The sequence below is a fragment of the Cricetulus griseus genome, chromosome 6, assembly GCF_003668045.3.
Source record: "Cricetulus griseus strain 17A/GY chromosome 6, alternate assembly CriGri-PICRH-1.0, whole genome shotgun sequence".
Lineage (NCBI taxonomy): Eukaryota > Metazoa > Chordata > Mammalia > Rodentia > Cricetidae > Cricetulus > Cricetulus griseus.
The window spans coordinates 149004130-149025864 of record NC_048599.1 but is presented as its reverse complement, the minus strand read 5'-3'; the positions used below and the strand labels follow the sequence as shown (position 1 = coordinate 149025864).

The 21735-nt window shown below is 55.0% G+C and overlaps 2 protein-coding genes across 2 annotated transcripts in view; one reads left to right on the top strand and one right to left on the bottom strand.

The window, feature by feature from the left end:
* The window catches only part of Dennd1a (DENN domain containing 1A), a 1920886-nt gene that overhangs the window by 523643 nt on the left and 1375508 nt on the right, over positions 1–21735 (top strand).
* Positions 618–21098, bottom strand: Crb2 (crumbs cell polarity complex component 2). The gene is made up of 13 exons (XM_027423605.2): positions 20958–21098; positions 14693–15016; positions 11075–11270; positions 10851–10990; positions 10210–10395; positions 9899–10012; positions 6682–7554; positions 6089–6597; positions 5441–5606; positions 3858–4626; positions 3210–3326; positions 2295–2421; positions 618–1137 (listed from the first exon to the last, which is right to left on the bottom strand). The coding sequence occupies exons 1-13, from the start codon at positions 21040–21042 to the stop codon at positions 913–915; spliced, it is 3831 nt and encodes a 1276-aa protein (XP_027279406.1). The 5' UTR covers positions 21043–21098; the 3' UTR covers positions 618–912.

The window sequence follows — 21735 nt, the reverse complement described above, 5'->3', positions numbered from 1 at the left end:
AGGTGAGATACTTTCAGAACAGCCCTGTGAGGTAGGCAGAGAGGTTGCTCCACATCTGCAGGCAGGACAGCCTAGAGCAGCTGCTCCTTGGTTCCTGCAGGCCTGCCCCACAGACATGGGGGTATTGGCCATGGCACTGTCAGTCGGATCTGCCCAATAGGGCTTTTGTTCTGGAAGCCAAGAATTCTCCCTCATTTCCCAGCTTCTCTGGGACTAGGGCTGTCCTTGGAGGTAGGACAAGATGTCAAGACCAAAGTCTGGGTGCTTAGGCAAGCTCTGCTTGTCCAGTACTAGAAGCATTCAGCCTTGGGCTTCCCCTGTCTCAGAAGCATCCAGGTTGTCTCCAGTCATGAAGCAGCCACTTCCCCTGTGAAATCACTTGCCCCACTACAGTCACGTAGACAGACACACAGGGCATACACACAAGCCCTGTCACAACACACTACAGTCTGCAAACAAACCAACACATTCCTCTCTCTCTCTCTCTCTCTCTCTCTCTCTCTCTCTCTCTCTCTCTCTCTCCCTCCTCCTGTCTCTCCTCTCCCTCCCTCCCTCTCTTCCTCCTTCCCTCCCTCCCTTCTCTTCTCCTGTCCTTTCTCCCCCTTCCTCTCCCCCAGACAGGCAGAAAGATATACACATACACATGCATGCCAGTCGTACCATGGGCACCCGCATGTACCCCCCTGTATATAGCCCAGCAGGTCAGAGACATTCATACTCCCATAGCCTCCTCTGCTTCCCTGAGTTGTTCCCCATTTTCTGAGTCCATAATGGACAGGGGCAAAGGTTGCCAACCATGGGGTACATCCTGTGGATGTCCTAGCTCTGGAAATAGTCTCCTTGGGCCTCCAGGTGATGTTCTGCAGTGATCCTGTAGGACCTTCAGGGCATGGCTTCAGCAGCTAGGACAGCTTAGATAAGTCTTTCTTCTGGTGGCACCTTGAGGACACTGTCCATCTCCAGACGGGCCCCTGCCACCTCCTGTTGACTTGGACTGTAAGTGCCCTCTGACTGGCGGCGCTTTCTGGCAGCCAGGATCCCTGAGAGCAGGCCCAGGAGGAGGAGGAGAAGGAAGGCACAGGCTGCAGGCACTGCTACCTCCAGCAAAGGGAATGGCAGGGGCAGAGGCGGGCTTTTCTGCAAGAGATGGGAGACAAGAAGACTCAGGGAAGTAGGCTTCCCAGAGTCAGGAGAGGCAGCTCCTGGGGTGAAGGCAGAAGCCAGGAAGCCACCTGTCCAAGCCAATGGTAGGGGAGTGCTGCATAGCCCTGGCTAGGAGGGAAAACAGTAGACATTCCAGGAGTGCCTGTGGGGGTTGGGGGTGTCACAGAATTCAACAACAGTCAGCTGAAGTAAAGAGCAGAAAGCAGAGCTAGGATGAACTGAGCCCGCTAATGACAAGGAGTTGTTCTGACAGCCTGTCCCCAGCAGACTTGAGCCTGGTTTGGGGGCAAGAGCAGCATTTCCCCATCTTCAGTCACAGACTCCCACAGTGCCTCCATCCAAGACTCCATGTGTCTAGAACTCCTATCCCTAAAATCAGAACTCCCACAATCCAACTCACCCATCTCCCCTACATCTTGAGGCTTCTTAGCCTACTGTCTATAACTTCAATCCCCAGCAATCAGGCCTGGAGAAGGAGGCCCCAAAACTATAAAGTTCACACCTGCCCCCTCTCCAGAATTTCCTCAGGCGTTGGGGGGGTGGGGGTGGTATATAGTGGTTAGGTGGGGAAGCAAAGCCTATAAAAGTTCAACTTGAAGGAACATTTCCCAGAAGCAAAAGCTTACAACCAACCTTCCAGGAACCTACAAAGATCAAGGCCACTCCCCAGACTGCCCTTCCAGAAAACCCTGCATCAGCACCCACCCTAGTCTGGGGGCCTCTCCAAGGCTTGGTGCTGGTTCCCACAGGCCCAGACCTCTGTCAGCTGAGCCTCCTTGGGGCAGGGTTACCTGCAGTGCCCAAGCCTGACCTGCTTCAGAAACTGCTCTGGAGCCCAAAGAGACTACAAGCTCCATGATCCTGTGGGCTCAGAAGCCAGTCCTAGAGTAGAGTTGGAAGATCCCAACCTGTCCCCACTGCCACTACCCTGGTGGCACTGATACCACCGGGAAGCCCCAGACTATGCCTGAGCTAATGGGATCCCCAAGCTCTCCCTAAAGTGACAATAAATACCTCCTATGTGGGGGTCCTAGAATGGGCCCAAGTGTCGTCCTCCACCCTCAGCAAAACTCATCCATTGCTAACCCACAGGGCCATACCCTCCCTGTCCACCCCTGAGAACCACTCACCACCACTTCACAGAACTGGCCAGAGAATCCTGCATTGCAAGTACATTCAAATATGCCACTGGTTGCTCGACAGGTGCCCCCATTCAAGCAAGGGTTGACTTCACAAGATAGGTCAGGACTCTGACATCTGGAAAAGACAGAGGCTAAGAAAGCCAACTCCACCCCCTCCCCCCCACACACACACAGCTGCCTCCATTCCCTAGCTGCTGCTCCTCCACCCAAGCACCAAAGCCAATCTAGCCACTGTTGAGCCTGGCTCATCTCTGTCAAGTAAGCAGAGCTGAAGATGACTTCCGTCACCCACCCATTCCCCTTGAGCCCAATGTTCATGACTGAGAAGGGCTCCTACTCCATGAAAAGGAGGGAGAACATGTAGCAGGGAGGGATGCCACATACTCTGGAGGCCCAGAAGTTGCATTTTGGCCATGTCCACTGAGCACCAAAAGGCCTTAAACTAGGTGGACTGTGAGGTGGTGGTGCACTCCTTTAATCCTAGCATTTGGGAGGCAGAGACAGATGAATCTCTGAGTTCAAGGCCAGCCTGGTCTACAGAGTGAGTTCTAGGACAGCCAGGGCTTCACAGAGAAACCCCTTTTCAAAAAATAAAAGTGGGGTGGTAGTGGCACACGCCTTTAATCCCAGCACTTGGGAGGCAGAGGCCAGCCTGATCTACAGAGTTCCAGGACAGCCAGGACTGTTACACAGAGAAACCCTGTCTCGAACCATCCCCGAAGAAACTGGCTAGTTTGCCCTACTGGCATCCACCTGAGAGACAATGGTCTTGGAAGTCCCAGAACCAAGTGACCCTGGTGGGTTATCGGCACTGGTGACAGTGAGGCAAAACAAAGACCCCATTTCCCTTGCCCAGACTGGGGATCCAGGGGCAGCATCCCAGGACCTGGCTCCCAGACCCACCTCAGGCCAACAACGCCTTCCTGGCAACTGCAGTTGGTGCCTAGGGGACCGCCCTCACAAGGGGTGCCATCCTTGCAGGTGGAGTTGAGGCTACATCCCTGAGGCAGAACAGGCAACCTGCAGAGAAAGTACAAGGCTGGTGGAGTTGGGGTGCTGGGAGTTGGCCACAGTGCTCTCCTCTGGGGAATGAATGCCCACCCTCTACAGCCTGATGGAAGCAAAAGAACACAGGTCTGTCCTTCTGCTGCTTCCCGCACCCCAGAAGAGCCAAGGCCTTTGATAAGTGCTGAAATTAAAGGGCAGGGCAAAATAGTTCCTAAACTTCTGGAGGAGAGGGCTAGACAGCTCTGGACCCAGGAGGAAATGGGGAGAGTTGCAAAGGCTCTGGCCCTGGGGATGCACGGAGAACATCACTAAGGGCAGCTTGCTTCAAAACCCCAAATCATGCCGCTAATTATTTCTGTCCTAACTCTCCTCAAACCACAATGTTTTTCTGAATCCAGATTTAGCCTGTATTTTAACCTTTTTATGAGCATCCAACAGAAGTGGGTTTCCCATTTCCAAAAAGAGGCTAAGGAGAACTCATCCCTTCAAACCCCTCCGCCCACATCCACAGCGGTCCCAACGACGGGTCCCCTGCCACCGCACCTGCAACGCGGGCCTGCGAAGCCCGGAGGGCAGCGGCACTCGAAGCGGCCGTCGGGGCGCACATGGCATTGGCCCCGGACACAGGGCGACAAGCGACAGGGATCGGCGCGGACCTCGCAGCGGGGTCCCTCCCAGGCTGGGCCGCAGGCGCAGGAGAAGACATCGAAGAGGTCTCGGCAGGCACCGCCGTGCAGGCAGGGCGAGGGCGCGCACACGGGCGCACCGCGGCAACCGAGGCTCATGACCGGCGACCCGGGCCAGGCCACGAAGTGCTCGCGGGCTCCAGAGATCGCACCAGGCCGCGGCGACGCTAAGGGTAACGGGAGACCGCCGATAGCCACGCGGCCCAGGCAACCGGTAAAATTCTCAGCCAGCAGCACCCGCATGGCGTCCGGGCCTTGCAGGAAGGCCAGGTCGCCGCCCAGGCCTTGCAAAGCCACGGGCGTCGCCGCGCCGTCCAACCACAGCAGCCAGCGCGAGACGGCGGCCTGTGGGAGCTCCCGAACCAGATGCACGCGGTGCCAGGCGCCATCGGCCACGCGCGGCCCGGGCTCGGGCAGCACCGAGCCCGCCACATGGGCTGCCAGCGAGCCGTTGCGCACCGCCAGCCAGACACCCAAGTGGGCACCCGCGGAAGCACGCAGCAGCCCAGCCTCTGGGTCGCGAGTGCGGAAGGCCAGGGTGAGCTCGCTCAGCGCCAGCGCCCAGGACACGTTGTGGCCACTGAACACAGCAGGAGGGCCCTCACGGATCGTAGTCTCAGCCACACCTGCAGAGAGAGTTAGAGCCACTGGGAAATGACCTTCTCCACACACCACTCCTACACCCCTCCCCCCGGCGTGCAGGTGATGGGGTCTACTGTCCACAAGGACTGACCAAGGCAGGCATCTGTCACCTGACCTCAGAAACTGCAGCCTCCCATTTCTACCCCGTGTGCATTTTCCACCTGGAGGGAATCAGTTCCAGGGCGATCCTAAGGGGACCACAGCACCTGCTACCCTGAAAGCATTAGACACATCAACAATATCAACTCAAGTCCAACCTGCTCCCCTCCTCCCTGAGGGAGGCTCACTCTTCCCTTGTTCAGGTGGACGTCCAATCACATCCCTCTCCATTTACAACCCTCTGTAAGGCTGGCAATGTAGCTCAGTCGGTAGAGAGCATACAGAAGGCCCTGGGTGGTGGTGGGGCACATCTGGAGTCCCTGAACTGGGGAAGTTGAGGCAGGACAACCACAAGTTCAAGATCACCCTTTGCTACATAGTGAGTTCAAGGCTAGTGTGAGTAACATGGGACCCTTGGTTTCTAAGCTGAGTTTCAAATCCCTACCAACTTCTCAATCCATCTCCTACAGCATCTTCCTAACCTTGTGTTTCTGCTGTCCTTAAGAACCTCAAAACCTCACACATGCCACACCCCCTTCCTAAAGTTTCTCTTCTGTGGCTCACTTGAAGTTGCCCAAAGAGTCTCTGTCCCTCAGAATGCAGTGGCCCCGCCATACTGGTATTGTTGGCACTCCTGGTCCACAGCCCAACATCCCATAAACCCTAGAGGATCTAAGCAACTTCAGCACCCAAACTCACACACAAAGCCATCTGGAACCTCCTCACAGGTGGCAGGTGGAAGGCAAGGCTGGCTGGGGCACCACAGCTGCTGGGCACAGGTGGGCCCTGTGAAGTTGTCAGAACAGGTGCAGTAGAAGTCGTTCCAGGTGATGTGGCAAGTTCCACCATTGAAACAAGGGTTGGGCTGTGGAAGAGTCATAATACCAGTGAGCAACCAGGAAAGTGGCACCCCACCCCCCAAGGACCACCTCACCACAGAGTTGAGGGGAACTTGCCATCACCCTACATTATCGATGGGAGACTAGGCCCAGAGAGGTGAAGCCACCTAGTCTGAGGGGCCCAGCCAGTAAAGAGGCTGGCCTCATTCGCACCAGGTTATTCCAGCCTATGCTTTGCTCATAACCCCCATGGCCTTTTCCCACGAGCAACAACTGAAGAAAGGTTGAGGCCCATCCTCTGTCTAGGTCAGGGTGTCGTCTCAGACTGGGACAAATGGGACCCTGGGAAAACTGGAAGGAAAGAACAACTGGACAGGAAGGAAACAGGTATACTCCTACTCTGCCACTCTAATGACAGGACTTTGAGCAGGTCATGTGACTGTCTAAGCCTCAGTTTGCCTATGTCATAGCACAGATCCTAGCTAAGAACCCTGCCACAGGCACTCACTTTGCACATGTTCTCAGAGACACAGCCCTGGGTGAGGTGAGAGGAGTGGCCAGCATCCAGTTCACTGGGCCAACTTAAGTTCTCCATTGGTGAAGAGAAGAAGGGGAGCTGGAGACCGTTGAGTTGCAGGTCCTGGAGACATCCTCGGAAGGGTCCACCCCAGGGCTGGGTGTCATCGGGGTAGAGCCTCCCACCCACATACAGCTGTTGGCCCAGGTCCTGCAGCTGGTCAGGGCCAAAACTAAGCATCACCAGGTGGCGGAGTCCATCATCCCAGCGCCCAGGGAGGATTACAGCAGGACGACCCAGCACCTCAGTCCAGATCTGGCCCTCACTCAGGAACACAGTTAGGCTAGCCACTGAATCATTGACAAACTGGAGCAGCAGACCAGCAGGCTCCCGAGTGCGAAGGAAAAATGACACAGTGAGGTTTGGGCCTAGCAGCTGGTGGAGCAGGAAGGAGACTGAGCTCATGGTGCCGCCCAAGCCAAAGGTGGCAGCAGGAACCTCTGCAGGGAGAGACAGTACTGGGGTGAGGCCAGCAGGTTAGGGGCCCAGCACTGATGCTACCTCCCCACCCGCTCACCCCTCACCGTCAGTGCATGTGGGCCCATGGTAGGGTCTTGGGCAGTTGCAGTGGAAGTGAGTCCACAGGTCCACGCAGGCCCCTCCATGGGCACACGGCAGAGGTTGGCAAGGTTCCCTGCGCTTGCAACCCAGGAGCACGTTTCCATTGAGCTCCTCAGGCAGCAGAAGGTGCCCTGCCACACGCACATCTTGGAAGCAGCCTGCAAAGGCCCAGCCACCAAGATGGATGGAGTAGGGCCCAGGTGGGCCAGAGGCTACTGAGGCTGTGGGACCTGTAGCCACAGGACCAGAGATCACACAGAGCTGGCCAGGGCAGCCCTCATGCCAGAGCCGCAGCTCCAGGGATCCCTGGTGGAGTGCCACCTCCACCTGGTGCCAGTGGCCATCATTTAAGGCTAGGTTTGGCAGTGTAAGGACAAGTACAGCAGTACCATGTCTCAAGAGTGTGGCTTGGAGCGTGGCCCTCACCAGTACCAACTCCAAGCTGTCTTGGGTGTCCTTGAGAGTGGCCAGGGCCCCAGCAAGCAGTGTAGTACAAAACCGCAGTACCAGACCCAGAGAGTCACCAGCTGGCACCAATCCCCACACAGAGCTCCCGGGTATGACCGAGAAGGTGGTATTCTGGCCACAAAAAGGCCCATAGGTCCCAGGTGGGCAGTGACAGTCATAACTGTGGAGCCCAGACTTGAAGGTAGGGATGCAGGTGGCAACTAGTGGGCAGGTGTGGCCCTGGCAGCCCGTGAGCTGTACAGAACAGTCATGTCCACCCCAGTCCTTGGGGCACTGGCAGATATAGCCTGTGACAATGTCACTGCAGGTCCCACCATGCAGGCAAGGTTCTGACAGGCATTCATCCACATCTTCCTGACATGTCAGGCCTAAAGGAGAGAGATCAGGCAAAAGTCAGTACGCCAGGCCAGAGCCACAGCCTCACTCAGACTCACGTGCTTCTTGGTGATGCTGACCTAGGCACCTATAAACCAGGCCGCCCAGGGTCCCCTTTCCTGGCTGTGTCTCAAAAGTCTCCATGGCCTGTGGGCTTGACTCCCCAAGCACTTCCTGACTCCACTTTCCACCCAGTGCCTCTTGCCTTGCCAGCTCTTGGAGCTGGTCCGGCAGGCTGTAGGTTAGCTGCCTTTAGAAGTTCCTCCCCATCTGTCTCCCCAGTAACCAAGTCTCTTTCCAAGGTGTCACCTGGTCATAATCCTTTGCTACATATGACCCAGCAATTCACCTTTCAAACTCTTTCTCACCCCACAAAGCCCTCAGAGGACCCAGAGCTCCCTTGTGCCCAAACTATTCCACCACTCCACCACTCAGACACAACTCCCCAGAGCCCTGAGCTAAGAATGTCTGTTTACTCAGCTATGTCCCTCAGGAGCCTGAATCTGTCTTTGGTACCCAGTAAAGGGGCTTGGTATAGCCTTTGTAGGCGTGGACCAGCCACAGTGACTGATAACACCTGGAGCACACTGAGCAGCCTCTCAGGGCCCACTCTTCAGTCCCTCTGCCCTAGGGTCTGCCCAAGGGTCCTTGCATTGCCTGGGAAGGTACCACCTCCTTTTCTCCTCCAGGATCAAAGGCCTAAATGAAACCCCAGTTCAGCCAGAACCTCCACAGCACAAGCCAAGGCCATCCTCATCCCATACCTCAGCTGGAGAGACCCAGGCCCAGAGGAGTCAGTCAGGATCAGTCAGCCCACACAGCTATAGCTTCCTCCTCAGAATCACCAGGCATAGCTGTAAACTCTCCCTTTGGGAGGCCCCAGTCCTCCTACCTGCTAGGAGCCACAGGCTCCCCAGAAAGGGGCCCAGGCCCACAGCCCCATGTCATCTATAGATGCATCAAGGCTTAGGAGGGGGCTCCCAGCCTGGGCTGCTGGCCTTCCCTCCATATAACTCAGGAGTGCCAGGTGGACCTCTCCCACCAACTAGGGTCTCTCCTCCAGGACTCCAAACTCAGAGATCTCTTCCCTGCCACCCACTAACTTTTGAACTGGAAGGAGCTGAGTTCCCACAGACACTGTATAGACACCCTCCTCCAGGTTTCATTGCCATTATCTGTGAGATGGGGATGGCAAACCCTACCTTATGAGACTATGGAGGAGTGGGCCACTTGGGGAGGATGTGGGAGGGAGGGACTCAGGCAATAGGAACAGGGGATTTGGCATGGGCCACCCAATGTGAGGGCATTGAGCTCTAATATCTTGTTTGTTTGTCTGGGGGTTTTGGAGACAGGGTTTTCCTGTATAGCCCCAGCTGCCCTGGAAGTCACTTTGTAAACCAGGCTGGCCTCAAACTCATAGAGATCTGCCTGCCTCTGCCTCTGCCTCTGCCTCTGCCTCTGCCTCTGCCTCTGCCTCTGCCTCTGCCTCTGCCTCTGCCTCCCAAGTGCTGGAATTAAAGGTGTGCGCCATCACGCCTGGTAAGCTCTAATATCTTTGAGTGGTCAAGATACGAAGAAGGGAATGTATCTCCAGCCCCTTCCCCACGCAAAGGAACTTGCCTCCAGGGACCTGCAGGAAAAGGAGCTCCTGTTGTATGCTAAGCAGGAATGCTGTCTTGTGGGGGAGTACTAACCACATTCCAGCGGGGGCAGGGTCACTAGAGAAGAGAAGCCTGTGTACAGGTTCAGGGGTGGCCCTGTGTTTGCAAGGAGAGCTTTGCACTGACAGCAGGCACAGCTCCCAGGAAGCAAGGTGTGTCCTTCGGAAGGCAGACACGTGTGCACAGCTCTGTCTCTCTTCTGTTTTGGCTGAGGCCATGTCCCCCTTTGATTTGATAGCAAAGTTCAGGGCCTAGCTTCCTGGTTATTGTTCTGCTGTTCCTCTCAGACAGCCTGCAGCCTCAGACACCAGACATCTGTACATGAACCGCAGTGCTGATCCTCGGGCCTCCCAGGCTGGCCCTAGCTCCACAGACACTCCATATCTACAAGGCGGAAGTCACCAACCAACCAACATCAGCCAACATTCCCCAGGTCAGATCATCCGGCAGCCTTGATGCCACCCACTGCATGCTTCCTCCTGACTACTCAAACGGACCAGTCCCTCCCCATCCACTTACAAAGCTGGGGTTCTAGTTCAGCACACATCCCCAGCAGTCACCTGTGCCACCACACCCACCTTCAGTCTCATTTCCTGTATGTATCAATTCATATTCAGCCAGAAGGGAACATATCATGCAGCCTCATCTCCATGCCATGCCCGCCCCACCTGTGCACCTGTGTATCCATCCCGGCAGTGGCACTGGAAACTGTTGGGCAGGTCCTGACAGCTGCCACCATTGAGGCATGGTCCTGAGGCACACTCGTCCACGTCCACGCTGCAGTCATCCCCTACAAAAGGATCAGCTGTGGCTGCTGCCTGCACCCCAGGTCCAAGAACCAAAAGTGTCCATTTTACAACTGTGTAGATTGAGACCCAGAGAGAAAGAGAAAGAGGTAGCACCTGGCAGGGCCAGGTCATGGGCCAGGCTGGATCCACCCTAGGGGATCTGAACCCTAGCTGAGTGCTTCTCCAGTAGGGAACTCACCAGCAAAGCCCAGAGGACAGGCGCAAAGGAAGCCAGCCGCGTGGCTGAAGCTGAAGGCCCCCGGGAGGGCGGCCTCAACACCCCCATACAAGGCTGGGTCGGAGCGCTGCAAGCACCGGCCCCCGTTACGACAGGGATTCGATGCACACTCATCTTCATCCACTTCACACCGCTCTCCGCCGAAGCCTGGAGCACACATGAAGGCATCAGGAAACAAGTGATCAGGCAGCTCCCCTCCATGACCCAAGCCAGCCCAGGACAGGATGGGGCCACGAGCTCAGGGTGTGGATGCTGACAGAGAGACTGTAGGCACTGTGATGGCCTGCTACTAATTGCTATGAATTCACTCAGATGTCCTTCTGGTGTGCCAGGTACACCATCGCTCCTCTCTACAACCCAAGGGTAGGTGCTGTTAGCAGCCCTGTTTGCAGGTCAGGGAACTTGAGACTCACCCACGTTAAGTTACACTGCAGGTCTCAGAGGGCCTTCACACCTGCCCCACCACATTGGCCCGCAAGCTCTCCCCCTCACCACACACACACACACACACACACACACACAGAGAGAGAGAGAGAGAGAGAGAGAGAGAGAGAGAGAGAGAGAGAGAGAGAGAGAGAGAGAGGCGCGCAGGCACCACACACCTGGCCAGCAGAGGCAGCGGAAGCTCCGGAGGCCGTCGAGGCAGGACGCATTGTGTGCGCAGGGCGCTGACAAACACTCCAGCACCTCCTGCTCGCAGCGGGCACCTTCGTAACCTGTGTCCGCGCAGTCGCACCGGAAACTGGCGTAGATGGGGTAGGAGCTGAGTATGTGTCCATACTGTAGCCCACCTCCCCGCAGCTAGGTCACCCCTCCGAGGGCTCACCCGTTGACCAGGTCATGGCACACACCCCCGTGCGCGCACGGCTGGCTCTGGCACTCGTCCACGTCCAACTGGCAGCTAGCGCCGGCATAACCTGGAGCGCACATGCAGCGGTAGGAGCCCACGCCGTCCAGGCACGAGCCTCCGTTCAGGCAGGGTGCTGATAAGCACTCGTCCACCTCGTGCTCACAGGTTATGCCTGGACAGGGGCAGGAGACATGGGAACCACATCTACAGGGGCTATAGGGACCCAGCCAGCAGTCCCAATGTGCTCCAGTGGTTCACTCATTTAGAGGAGGTGATGCTGGGTAAAGAGGACCTTCCTTGCCCTGGTAGCCTCACAGCGGGGTAGACCCAGAAAGGGCTGGTGTTTAATACAGATGACCTCAACAAGAGAGCGAACTGAATCCCTTGAGGGCAGGAGCTAGGATCTGTCCTGGGGTGCTGGGGGTGGGGGACTTCTTCAGAAACAACTTTTTGAAGACTAAAGTAGGGCAGGTGGATAACAGCTGGTGGCAACCTTCTTGAGGCAGAGGCACACTGCCCTGGGGGAAGAATGGAAAACAGACAGAACCTGGGGAGAGTGGAGGAGGGAGGTGAGAGTCATGAGAGGATCCAGTACTCCATCAGACTCCTCCCCATCCAGACTGGTCAGGCTTTGGACCTAGAGAGATCACTTAGCCATAAAGAGCACTGACTCCCTGCCCTTCCAGAGGGTTGGAGTTCCGTGCCCAGCACCCACATTAAGCAGTTCACACTTGCCCTGACAAAGCAGGCCTGGCTTTCATGAGGATGCTCAGACAGTATTCCTAGTATTCCCTCTCTCCAGTCCCTCTTCTAGCACCCCATACACATGACATACACATAAATAAAAATAAAACCTTAAAAAATGTAAGTTGGGGAGCTGGAGAGATGGCTCAGAGTTTAAGAGCCCTGATTGTTCTTCCAGACGTCTTGAATTCAACTCCCAGCAACCAAAATCATCCATAATGAGATTTGGTGCCCTCTTCTGACATGCAGGCAGACAACTGTATATTTAATAAATAAATAAATTGGCCAGGCGTTAGTGGTGCACGCCTTTAATCCCAGCACTCGGGAGGCAGAGGCAGGTGGATCTCTGTGAGTTCGAGGCCAGCCTGGTCTCCACAGCGAGTGCCAGGATAGGCTCCAAAGCTACACAGAGAAACCCTGTCTCGAAAAACCAAAATAAATAAATAAATAAATAAATAAATAAATAAATAAATCTTTTAAAAAATGTAAATTGTTGGTAGGGGTAATGACAGTCAATCTTTGTGGTCACCTTGATGTGACTTTAAATCACCTGGGAGACACATTTCTGGCTGTATCTATAAGGAGTTTGCAGGAAGGTTCAACTGAGGAAGGCAGGATGGGATCCTGGATCGAATAAAAACAAAAAAACCATAGAAAGCAAGCTGGGCGCCAGCATCTGGTGACCCGGTGTGACCAGATGGCTCATGCTGTTCCAGCCCTGCCTTCCACACCATGATGGACAGCACCCCCACAAGAGCCAAAGTGTATTCCCTTCCTTTGGTTGCTTCTTGTCAAGTATTTTAACCACAGCAATGAGAAGGGTAACCAATACAGCAGACTTCGCACAGCAGTGTGGCTTTGAGAAGGATGTAAGGAAGGAAGGAAGGGAGCCCACAAAAGAGGGCACTCCGGACAGGACACACTGGAGTAGGGCCACCAACTCCCATCCTGCCTTGGCTTTAAAACTGGAAGTCCCTGGTCCCACCCAGGAATTCCCATGCCTCGGGGCAAACCCTGGGTACAAGTTGGCCCTCCCAGGATAGGAGTGGAGACAGAGAGAAATGGAGGGAGATAGGGGATCTCCGGGTGTGGGATTTATGAGACAAGCCCTGTCAGTGTAGATTTCCATGGCCTTCCCCCCTCCTAAGTAGGTTTTGTCATGGGGGCTAAGTAGCCAGCTGCCTCCAGCTGGAGTCCTCCCTACTTCTCAGCCAGCAAGCCTCAGGACTCCTCCTTCCCATGACCCTCCAGCCCCACTCCCACCCTCTGTGCCAGGGAGAGCCAGGCCCAGATTGCCTGGAATCCCAACTCCCCCACCCTGCTCTGAGCAGAAGGAGGAGAGAAATGAGTCACTCAAAGCTGCCTGCTCACATCACATTCACTGGCACCCTGCACATGCAGTGCTCACACACCTGCACACACCTGCATGCACACACACACACACACACACACACACACACACACACACACACACGCACACACACACACCTGCACATGCAGTGCTCACACACCTGCACACACACTCACACACACACACCTGCACATGCAGTGCTCACACACCTTCACACACACACACACCTGCACATGCAGTGCTCACACACCTGCACACACACACACACACACACACACACACACACCTGCACATGCAGTGCTCACACTCCTGCACACACACACACACACACACACACACACACACACACACACACCTGCACATGCAGTGCTCACACACCTGCACACACCTGCACACACACACCTGCACATGCGGTACTCACACACCTGCACACACACACACACACACACACACACACACACGTGTGCGTGCTTCCCACAGAAGCATACACAGACATGACACCAGCAGGTGCTCAGAGGGCCTTTAGAGTTACCATACGCATGGGACCCACAGTCTCACCTGCACAAATGTACAGACACTGAGAGGGAAAGATGCAGGGACCCACTTTGCCTTCTCATCTCTATGTTCTTCCTGGAACTTGGCCCCCAGTCTATACCATTTGCCCAGAGGGGACTTCAAACTGCCCCAAAGTTTGAACACAGTCTCTAAATTCAGGGCTGACAGAAACCCCAGTGTCTATGCTGTAGACCCCAAACTGCACTAAATTAAACATCTTTTGAAGACCTTTCCCCAGCTGTACCCTCCCTCTTGATGTCAGGCAGTTCCAGAAAGCATCAGTGGGAGCAGAAAGGGACTGGGGTTAGGTGTTCCCCGGAAGAGAAAGCCATGTGTGTCCATGACAGCCACATTGCTAGGCACCTGTTTCTACATTATTCTACTCTAAGCAACAAGGATGGCTAGGGACACATCCCCATCACAGACAGAAAAGGATCCAGATCCAGGATGCCTAGAGGACAGAGGTCTGCACTACATCCCAAACTACAGCAGGATCCATCAGGTGAGCTCCACAGGGTCTACATGACAGCCTGACACAGGTCTAGACTGAGGAAATGCCAGAGATACCATCTGGGCATCGTCATGAAAGCCAAACCAGGCAGATATGCCCTGCCAGGGTTGCCTGTGGACATTCAAACTGGGACCTAATTCAGTTCTGTGGCAGGGACAAAGCAATATTTATCCATTACCTAATATGTGCCAGGCTCCACAATAACACCTAAACATACATGCACCGATCCCACCTGCTAGGTTAGCTGAACCAATCCCACCTGCCAAGTTAACCCAAGAAACATCAGTTGAGCCACCAGCCCAAGAGTGGGTACCAAAGCTGCTAGCCAGCCTGGGGCATCTCTAGACTTAAGCCAAAGCCTATAGGGATGCTCACACTATGAGTAGCTGATGGCCTCCATGGTCCAGCCCTCCAGGTTGATTGGTCCCATTACCTGCATAGCCCAGGGGGCAGTGGCACTCGTAGTGATCTGCTAGGTTGTGGCAGGTTGCCCCATGGTGGCAGGGCTGGGATGCACATTCATCAATATCCAGCTCACAGTAGGGACCCTGGAAGCCAGGCACACAGTAGCAGCGGAAGCTGTTAGGATCTGGGCCCTGGGGCACGCACAGTGCTCCGTGGTGGCATGGCTGAGAAGCACAGCCTCCAAGCTCTACCGGTTCACAGGTATAGCCACCACTTTCTGTAGCCTGGCATTGGGTCCCTGGGGCACATGGGTCTGAGGCACAGGCGCTTGGGGTCTCTGAAGGAACCAACCCTGTAGAAAAAGAAAGCAATTTGGCTATGTGGGCAGGTTCTGCATAATGCACCCTTCCCTCACTGTTAGCAACAAACATAAAGATAACACAGGACTGTCTGTTTTTAAGAGCCTGTGTGCACATCTATAAGCTGATCATGAATGGCAGATACCTACACCTGGGACTAAGGTTTTCTTTACTTATTTTTGTGTTTATTTTTAGAAACACTCTTCGATAGTCCAATTTAGCCTGGAACTTGCTCTGTATCCAAGGATGACTTTAAATGTCGGATCCTCCCTCTCACCTCCTAAATGCTGGGATTATAGGCATACACTAGCATTCCAGGTTGATGGAATGCCCAGGGCTTCTTGGTGAAAGGCAACCACAGTGCAGACTGAGCTATACCCCTAGGCCCAGGCAGGTTTTAGTTGTATTTAGAAAACAGAGACAGAGGACAGAATGAGTGCCTCCCATGTCATAGCATTGCATAACAGATAGTACCCACGCTGCTTTCTTCTGGTCACCTCCATAGCACCCCTGGTAGGCTTGGACTGTTCTATGTTCACTTTACAGACAAGCAACAGAAGCTCAAGAAAGTAAAGACTTGCTGATTTCACACAGTAAGTTCACAAGGAACAGACCTCAATGCCAGGTTGGTCCCACTGCACCAGGGAGTAGCTCGCCAGGCCTTTCCATTCTGCAGGCCTGTGTCCTCTCAGCAGCCTGAAGTGGGGTGGAGGAAACAAAGGAGGGGACAGCTTCTATCCCCCCAAGCTCCCGCTGGGGGTCTGGTAATTCCATCCCTGACTGAAACCTGAGATGTCCGAACTCAGCCTCACAGAAAGAATGGACTTCAAAGGCCAGGCCTGACTCAGCCTCTCTCACTCCTGCCCACCCTGGTCCCACCTTCCTGCCTCCTTGCCTGGGACTTCTAGAGGATCCCTAGCACCCATTTCATCCTCCCCACTCCCCACCCCCCCGAAAGCAAATACCTGGCATAAGTACCCGAGACAGAGACCGAGACCTACTCACTGGATACTGAACCAGGTTCTATACACTTGGAGCACGCTGTGTTGATTTTGAAGCCAAATTCAGAGAGCCTGTTCCTTCACTTCATGCCAGCCTGAAAGCTTATTACTAACAAGTCTAAAACCCAGCTCAGAGAACCATGAGCTATGAGACCATGGGTAAGCTCCCTCCTCCTTTTGGGTGGCAGAAGGGTTCAAAGCCTCAGGTGCCAGATACAACTGTGAGGGAGAGGAGCCCTTCTACCCCCTACCTGGAGTTCCAGGACCTACCCTCCCCCCAGGTTGTCATGCAGACACTAACCAGACCTGAGCAGTGAGCAGCATCAAGGCCCGGCACCTTCCCTTCCCCCACTCCATGGTGATTCCCCCTCCCTCCGGATAAGGTTGGCAGCCTGTCAGGCGTCATCCACATTCCATGGGGCAGGGCGGCTGCTGGCCAGATCCCCACACTCCATCCCAGCAGCAGATGGAGGACAGCAAGCCATGGGGACAGTAGACTCAGGGAGACTGTGCAGTGCCATCTCAAGTGCCCAGGGTTCTTCCGTATACACAGGGCCTAGCACCCACCAGAGCCAGGCAGGGAGTCAGGTTCTGGAGTCTGAGATACTTTCTGGCTAAGGGGCCCCTCTGCTCACAGCTATCCCAACCCAGACATCCATTCCCAGGCCTCTGTCAAGCCTGAACTTGTGGGCTGAGGAAAAGGGCAGCCTGGGCTACTCTGGAGGGCTTGCAGGCAGTGGGTGGGCCTTCTGCTTCTGCCCCTGGGACTGGACTGGGAGGGCCAGTGCAGGTGCCCCAGAATAGATGCCCTATGAGGGTAAGAAGACAGTTTGATGGGTGATGGGAAGATAGTCAGGTGGGTGCGGCGGGAAGTGGATGCAGCACCGTTAGGAAAAAGCATGGTTTGGAGCATCAGACAGATTCAGTGTTGTGAAGATCCTTGACATCCAGTGAACCCCCCTTGAGAGACAGTGGCCATGATAGCCAGGAACCCTAAGCCCAAAAGGTCCAGAGTGGTTATAATGCCTCTTAAGAAGTGCCTGCCACTGGGCCCTTGCCAATAGCTCCCACTGTAATCCCACCAGGGCCCAGGTTTCCATCCCCTCACCCCAACCTGGAGCTTGGCCACTAGCCCGGAACCCTCTGCGTCAAGTGGCCACAGCATCAGGGGAAAGAGCTTTGATCCTCTATGGGTCCTCCCAAAGCCCAGCAGAGGGCTGATACCCTAAGAACTCCCTGCAAGGCAGAGACCAGCCCCACAATTAGAAAAGCCACCTCTAGTGGGACAAGTAGAAGGGTTCAAGAGGCCCGGAGCTGCCTAGATACCAGTGGTGTCAACAGTTTTATCTGCCTTTTTTACAATCCAGAGACTGGTCACTTCCAGTCCCACCGCACTCCAGGGTGGCCCCGACCAGCCCACAGTGAGCCCAGAGCAAGGGAAGGGAGGGGCTCTCCCTAAGGCCTAGCTGGAGGGGCGGAGTCTATCACCAGGGTAACAAGGGGCCAGTGCTTATCTTTACAAATCCCTCCTGACCTCTCAGACTGCCTGGGCTGACCTGGCAGAGGCGAGATTAACAGACACAGACACTTCCCTTCGATTTGCGCCCTGCCCTACCCTGAGGAGGGCATGAGGAAAACGCATGCAGTCATTGTGACGGTCACTGGGTGAGCGCTGTGACATCTCGGTATATTTGCTTCTAGGTAGAAAAAAGGGACTGTTGAGAAAACTAGCTAGCTGCTTCCTCCCATCAAGAGCCTGAAAATCTGCATCTGCAGAAGCTCCTGAAATTGCAGGCCCAACTATTGTGAACCTAATATGTCCCCAGCCCCCTCATCCCCTTACCAGAGGAGTTTCTGGGGAATGGTGTGTGGCTCCCCAGTACAGCACTTACCTACATATGCAAAAGCCCTGGGTTGCAGCCCCAGCACTGGGGAGAGCAGAACGCTATCTGCCAAGAGCCTAGCAGTTGTCATGCCACTGGGCCAGTCCTCAGCCTGGCTTAGGAACTCCTACTCTACCTTACTTTCTCTATGCCTGTCCTAGTCAGGACTGCTATCACTGCCATGAAACACCATGACCAAAGAAGCTGGGGAGGAAAGGGCTCACACGTCCATATTACTGCTCATCTCTAGAAGTCAGGACAGTCAAGACAGACAGGAGCCTGGAGTCTGGAGTGAATGCAGAGGCTATGGAGGGGTGCTGCTGACTGGCTTGTTCCTCATGGCTTGCTCCACCTGTTTTCTTGTAGACCCTGGAACCACCAGCCCAGGGATGGCCCCACCCACAATGGGTTGGGCCTTCCTCCATTAACCATTAATTAAGAAAATGCCCTACAGGCTCACTTACAGACCATCTTATGGAGGCATTTTCTCAATTGAGTATCCAGCTTGTGTCAAGTTGACATAAAACTGCCAGCACAAGGGGTACAGTGCAGTAAGGGGTCACTGACACGCAACACCCACTCATCAGGAAAAGGCAAAGATACCCCAGAAGGCAGGGAAGCTCAGATATACTTTTCCAGAGATGTTTACCCCAAGGCCAAAAGGCATAATTTAGTAACAGTCCTGGCAAGTATAGGTGTACCAACGGAGTGCCTGGTACATACTGAAATTGCTAGTCCCTGGTCTCCTGCTCTGAATGAAAGAGAACACAAGCAGGATTGTTCAGACCTGCCACTTGTTTTGGCTACTGTGGACTGTTTCTCTAGTGATTATTAATGTGCTTCCATCTAAAATTTCTTTGAGGGCTAGCGAGATGTCTCTTCAGGTAAAGGCGCTTGCTGTGGAGGACTGATGACCTGAGTTTGATCCTCAGAAGCCATGTGAATATGGAGGGAGAGAACTGACTCCTCCACACTTGGGTTTGCACCTAAAGTACCTGTGTGATCCTGGCCCAACCACATATTGCTCTTGTGACCCTAGACAAGTTACTGACCCTCTCTGAGTTTCATTCACCTGTTCTGCAAACAGAGGGTGGAGAGGCAGTTTCACTGGCTGCTGGGAGGATTAAAAGCTCTCCACATAATGGGTAGTGTGACTCAGCCATCACCCAGCAGCCAACAGACCCCCCACCACCATTGGTTGGAAGAGTGTGGCATCCTGTTTCTCTCCTATAATGCCCCACCCCTCAACTTGGAGGAGGGGCCAGATTTGGGGAAGACTGGCTGCCCCTTTGTGTGCTGTGCTCCCTGGGTGTTCAGAGAAAGGGGGGGGTGGGAACAACCCAACGTGTCCCTTTGTACTCCAAGATGCCTCATCCTCTCCATGGCAACAAGCAGTCCTCTGCTGCAGAGTGGCTGGGATGGAGGGGCCCAGTTCAGGGCCTGGCAGGAGTGGGCATCTGAGCCTCCAGAACTTTCATCTCCTCTGAGATGGAAATTAGCGTTCAAGTCACAAAGTCTCTGGTAATGGTGTCTGTAGTACCCCACTCCAGCTTCAGGGGTTCCCGGAGATGGGCTCTTCATACAGAAGTCACAGGAAATGGCTGCCCTGAGAGCCCACTGGGGGTCCAAGGGAATATATGGGACATGGTATTCCCTCTGCACCTCTGATACACTCATAGTCCATGTACGTGAACAATCCTATGTGAACGAATGAATGTCAGTGCAGTCTACTGCTGTATGCAGGCATGTGCTGTGCACATGGGGATACACGGTAGGTTCCTCAGAAAATGAGTTCAGGGTTACCTGGCATGTGCCTATGGACACCTGTCCTGTTGTAGTGTGTGTCCTGTACCAAACATCTCTGTAGCTGGTTAGTACAGGTGGGACAAACCCAAAGAGCACAGACCAGAACCTCGTCTTTAATGTGCAGACAACCTGGAGTTGCCTGGTTTCTCCATCCTCATTTGCCTCAAGTACCCAGCTTCCAGGTCCCTTCCTCCTCCAGCCTTCGTTTCCTCCCTACAAAATGGGGTCTACACTATACTAATCCTTCCTCCTGCCCCAGAGGAAAAGGCAATAAAGGCTTAGTGGACAGGCGGAGGGAATGCCACAGGTGGGGTTCACCAGCTGCAGAACCCAGGCCCTCCCTGTTGCCCTTGTAGCTATAGCAACCAAACCAAAACTCCCTCCAGACCCCCCAGTAGGAATTCCAGGCTCAATGCTGAATGCACTTGGACAAAGGCAAAAGAGCATTGGCTGCCTGGGCTGGCTTCAGGGAGCCCTTCCAGCCTAGCGGAGGAATGCCAGAGATAGTCTGCAGGGGACACACACATGATCCCAAATCCCTAGCCATCCCAGAGACCCAGAACAGCTATAATGGTTGCCTCTCAAGCGCAGTCAAAGGGGCAGGAATGGGGGCAAGCACCCCCTCCACCCTGGTTCTCTTACCGTTTTCTATTCTAACCCACCCCCCAAACCCCACTCACACCTCCAGGTGCCAGGAAAAGCCAGTTGAACATTCGAGACAACTTACAACCAGTTCATATAGGACACAACTCTCTACACTCAGTCCCCTCAGACAGAATTTCTACAGGCTGGCCAACCCCGAAAGCCAACTGCCTGGCAACTTTACATGCCACCTGAACCCCAGCTCAACACATGGCTCCAGTAGACTCTATGGTGATCGCCTGGGTTCTCTGAAATTTCTCCAGTTCATTCGCTTCCACCTAGACCAGCATGCTTTCCCTAAGGGGCACTTACACCAAGATCCTCAGCTTTCCCTAACCACACCACACCACACCACACCACCTATACCTGGTCTCCCAGCTGCTTCCGCAGATCACATCAGCCCTGATCCTCCAGGCCCACTTGCATAGGCTCCTCAGTATGAAGTTACCAGGACACTCCTAGCGCTCCAAGTGAGTCCCAATCTCAGGATCCCCACACACTCTGGGGCCCAGGGCACGGTTCCCTCTAGCGTGGCTACCAGTCTCTCAGGCCAGGCCTTCAGTGTCTGCCTGGGGTGCACTCCCAGGCCCAGCCACACTCACCAGCCGGGACCCAGGGCAGCAGCAGCAGCAACAGGAGGTGGACTTCTCTTCTGGAGCCCCAGATCTGAGGCCCCACCAGCGCCATGGCAGCCGGCTCTGCTCGCCTGTGGGAACCCTCTGCTCGGCGGGCTCCGCGCCCCTTCGTCCCTCCAACCAGCACTGACGCGGTGGACAGAGGCCCGGCCCCTCCTCCTGCCCTCCCCCTCTGCCCCGCCTCCCACTGCTTCTCCCCGGGCAGGGTCCTCGCGGAGGGTCTGACCCACCGCCCCTCACAGACACAAGCCCCTTTGGAGGCCTCAGCTCCAGACAAGGCCCTGGGCCTGACCCTGGGTCAGTGCACCAGCCTCTTCCCAGGCAGTCCAGTCCCTGGAAGGGCCGGTCAGGGTTCCCGGGGCTTCTCCCTCTTCTCGCAAGTGCTCAGCCACAGTACACTGCGGCTTCAGGCCTCGGTCTTCCCGCCCCGCCTCTGCTCAGAAGTGCTCCCACCCGCCCTTTCCTAGCCCGCTTCTTCCACACCTGAGCTAGCACGGCCCCTCCTCTCACCCGGGCTCCTGACCCTGTTGCTTCCCGAGTCCCACCCTGCCCCACAGTCCCTGTCGTTGTGGCTCTCAGTAAAATGTCTAAGTAGGCATTGGACCCCGGACCACGTGCTCGCCTGACGCCCTTCTACCTTTCCCACACCCTCACCAGCCAAACGGAGCCTTTTCTGTCTCCCCATTTGCCCTTGATCTTTGTCTCTGATGTTTGCAACTTTAGAAATGTCCCTTAGGTCCAAGAT

What these genes read in the sequence shown, in the direction of transcription:
- Crb2 (XM_027423605.2), bottom strand. Translation starts at nt 21,042, where the DNA reads ATGGCGCTGGTGGGGCCTCAGATCTGGGGCTCCAGAAGAGAAGTCCAC. An exon ending in CTGTCCTCTGGGCTTTGCTG is followed by an intron (nt 10,013 to 10,209) that starts GTGAGTTCCCTA and finishes ATCCTTTTGTAG; the next exon opens with GGGATGACTGCAGCGTGGAC. An exon ending in GGTTCCAGATGGCTTTGTGT is followed by an intron (nt 4,627 to 5,440) that starts GTGAGTTTGGGT and finishes CTCTCTCTGCAG; the next exon opens with GTGTGGCTGAGACTACGATC.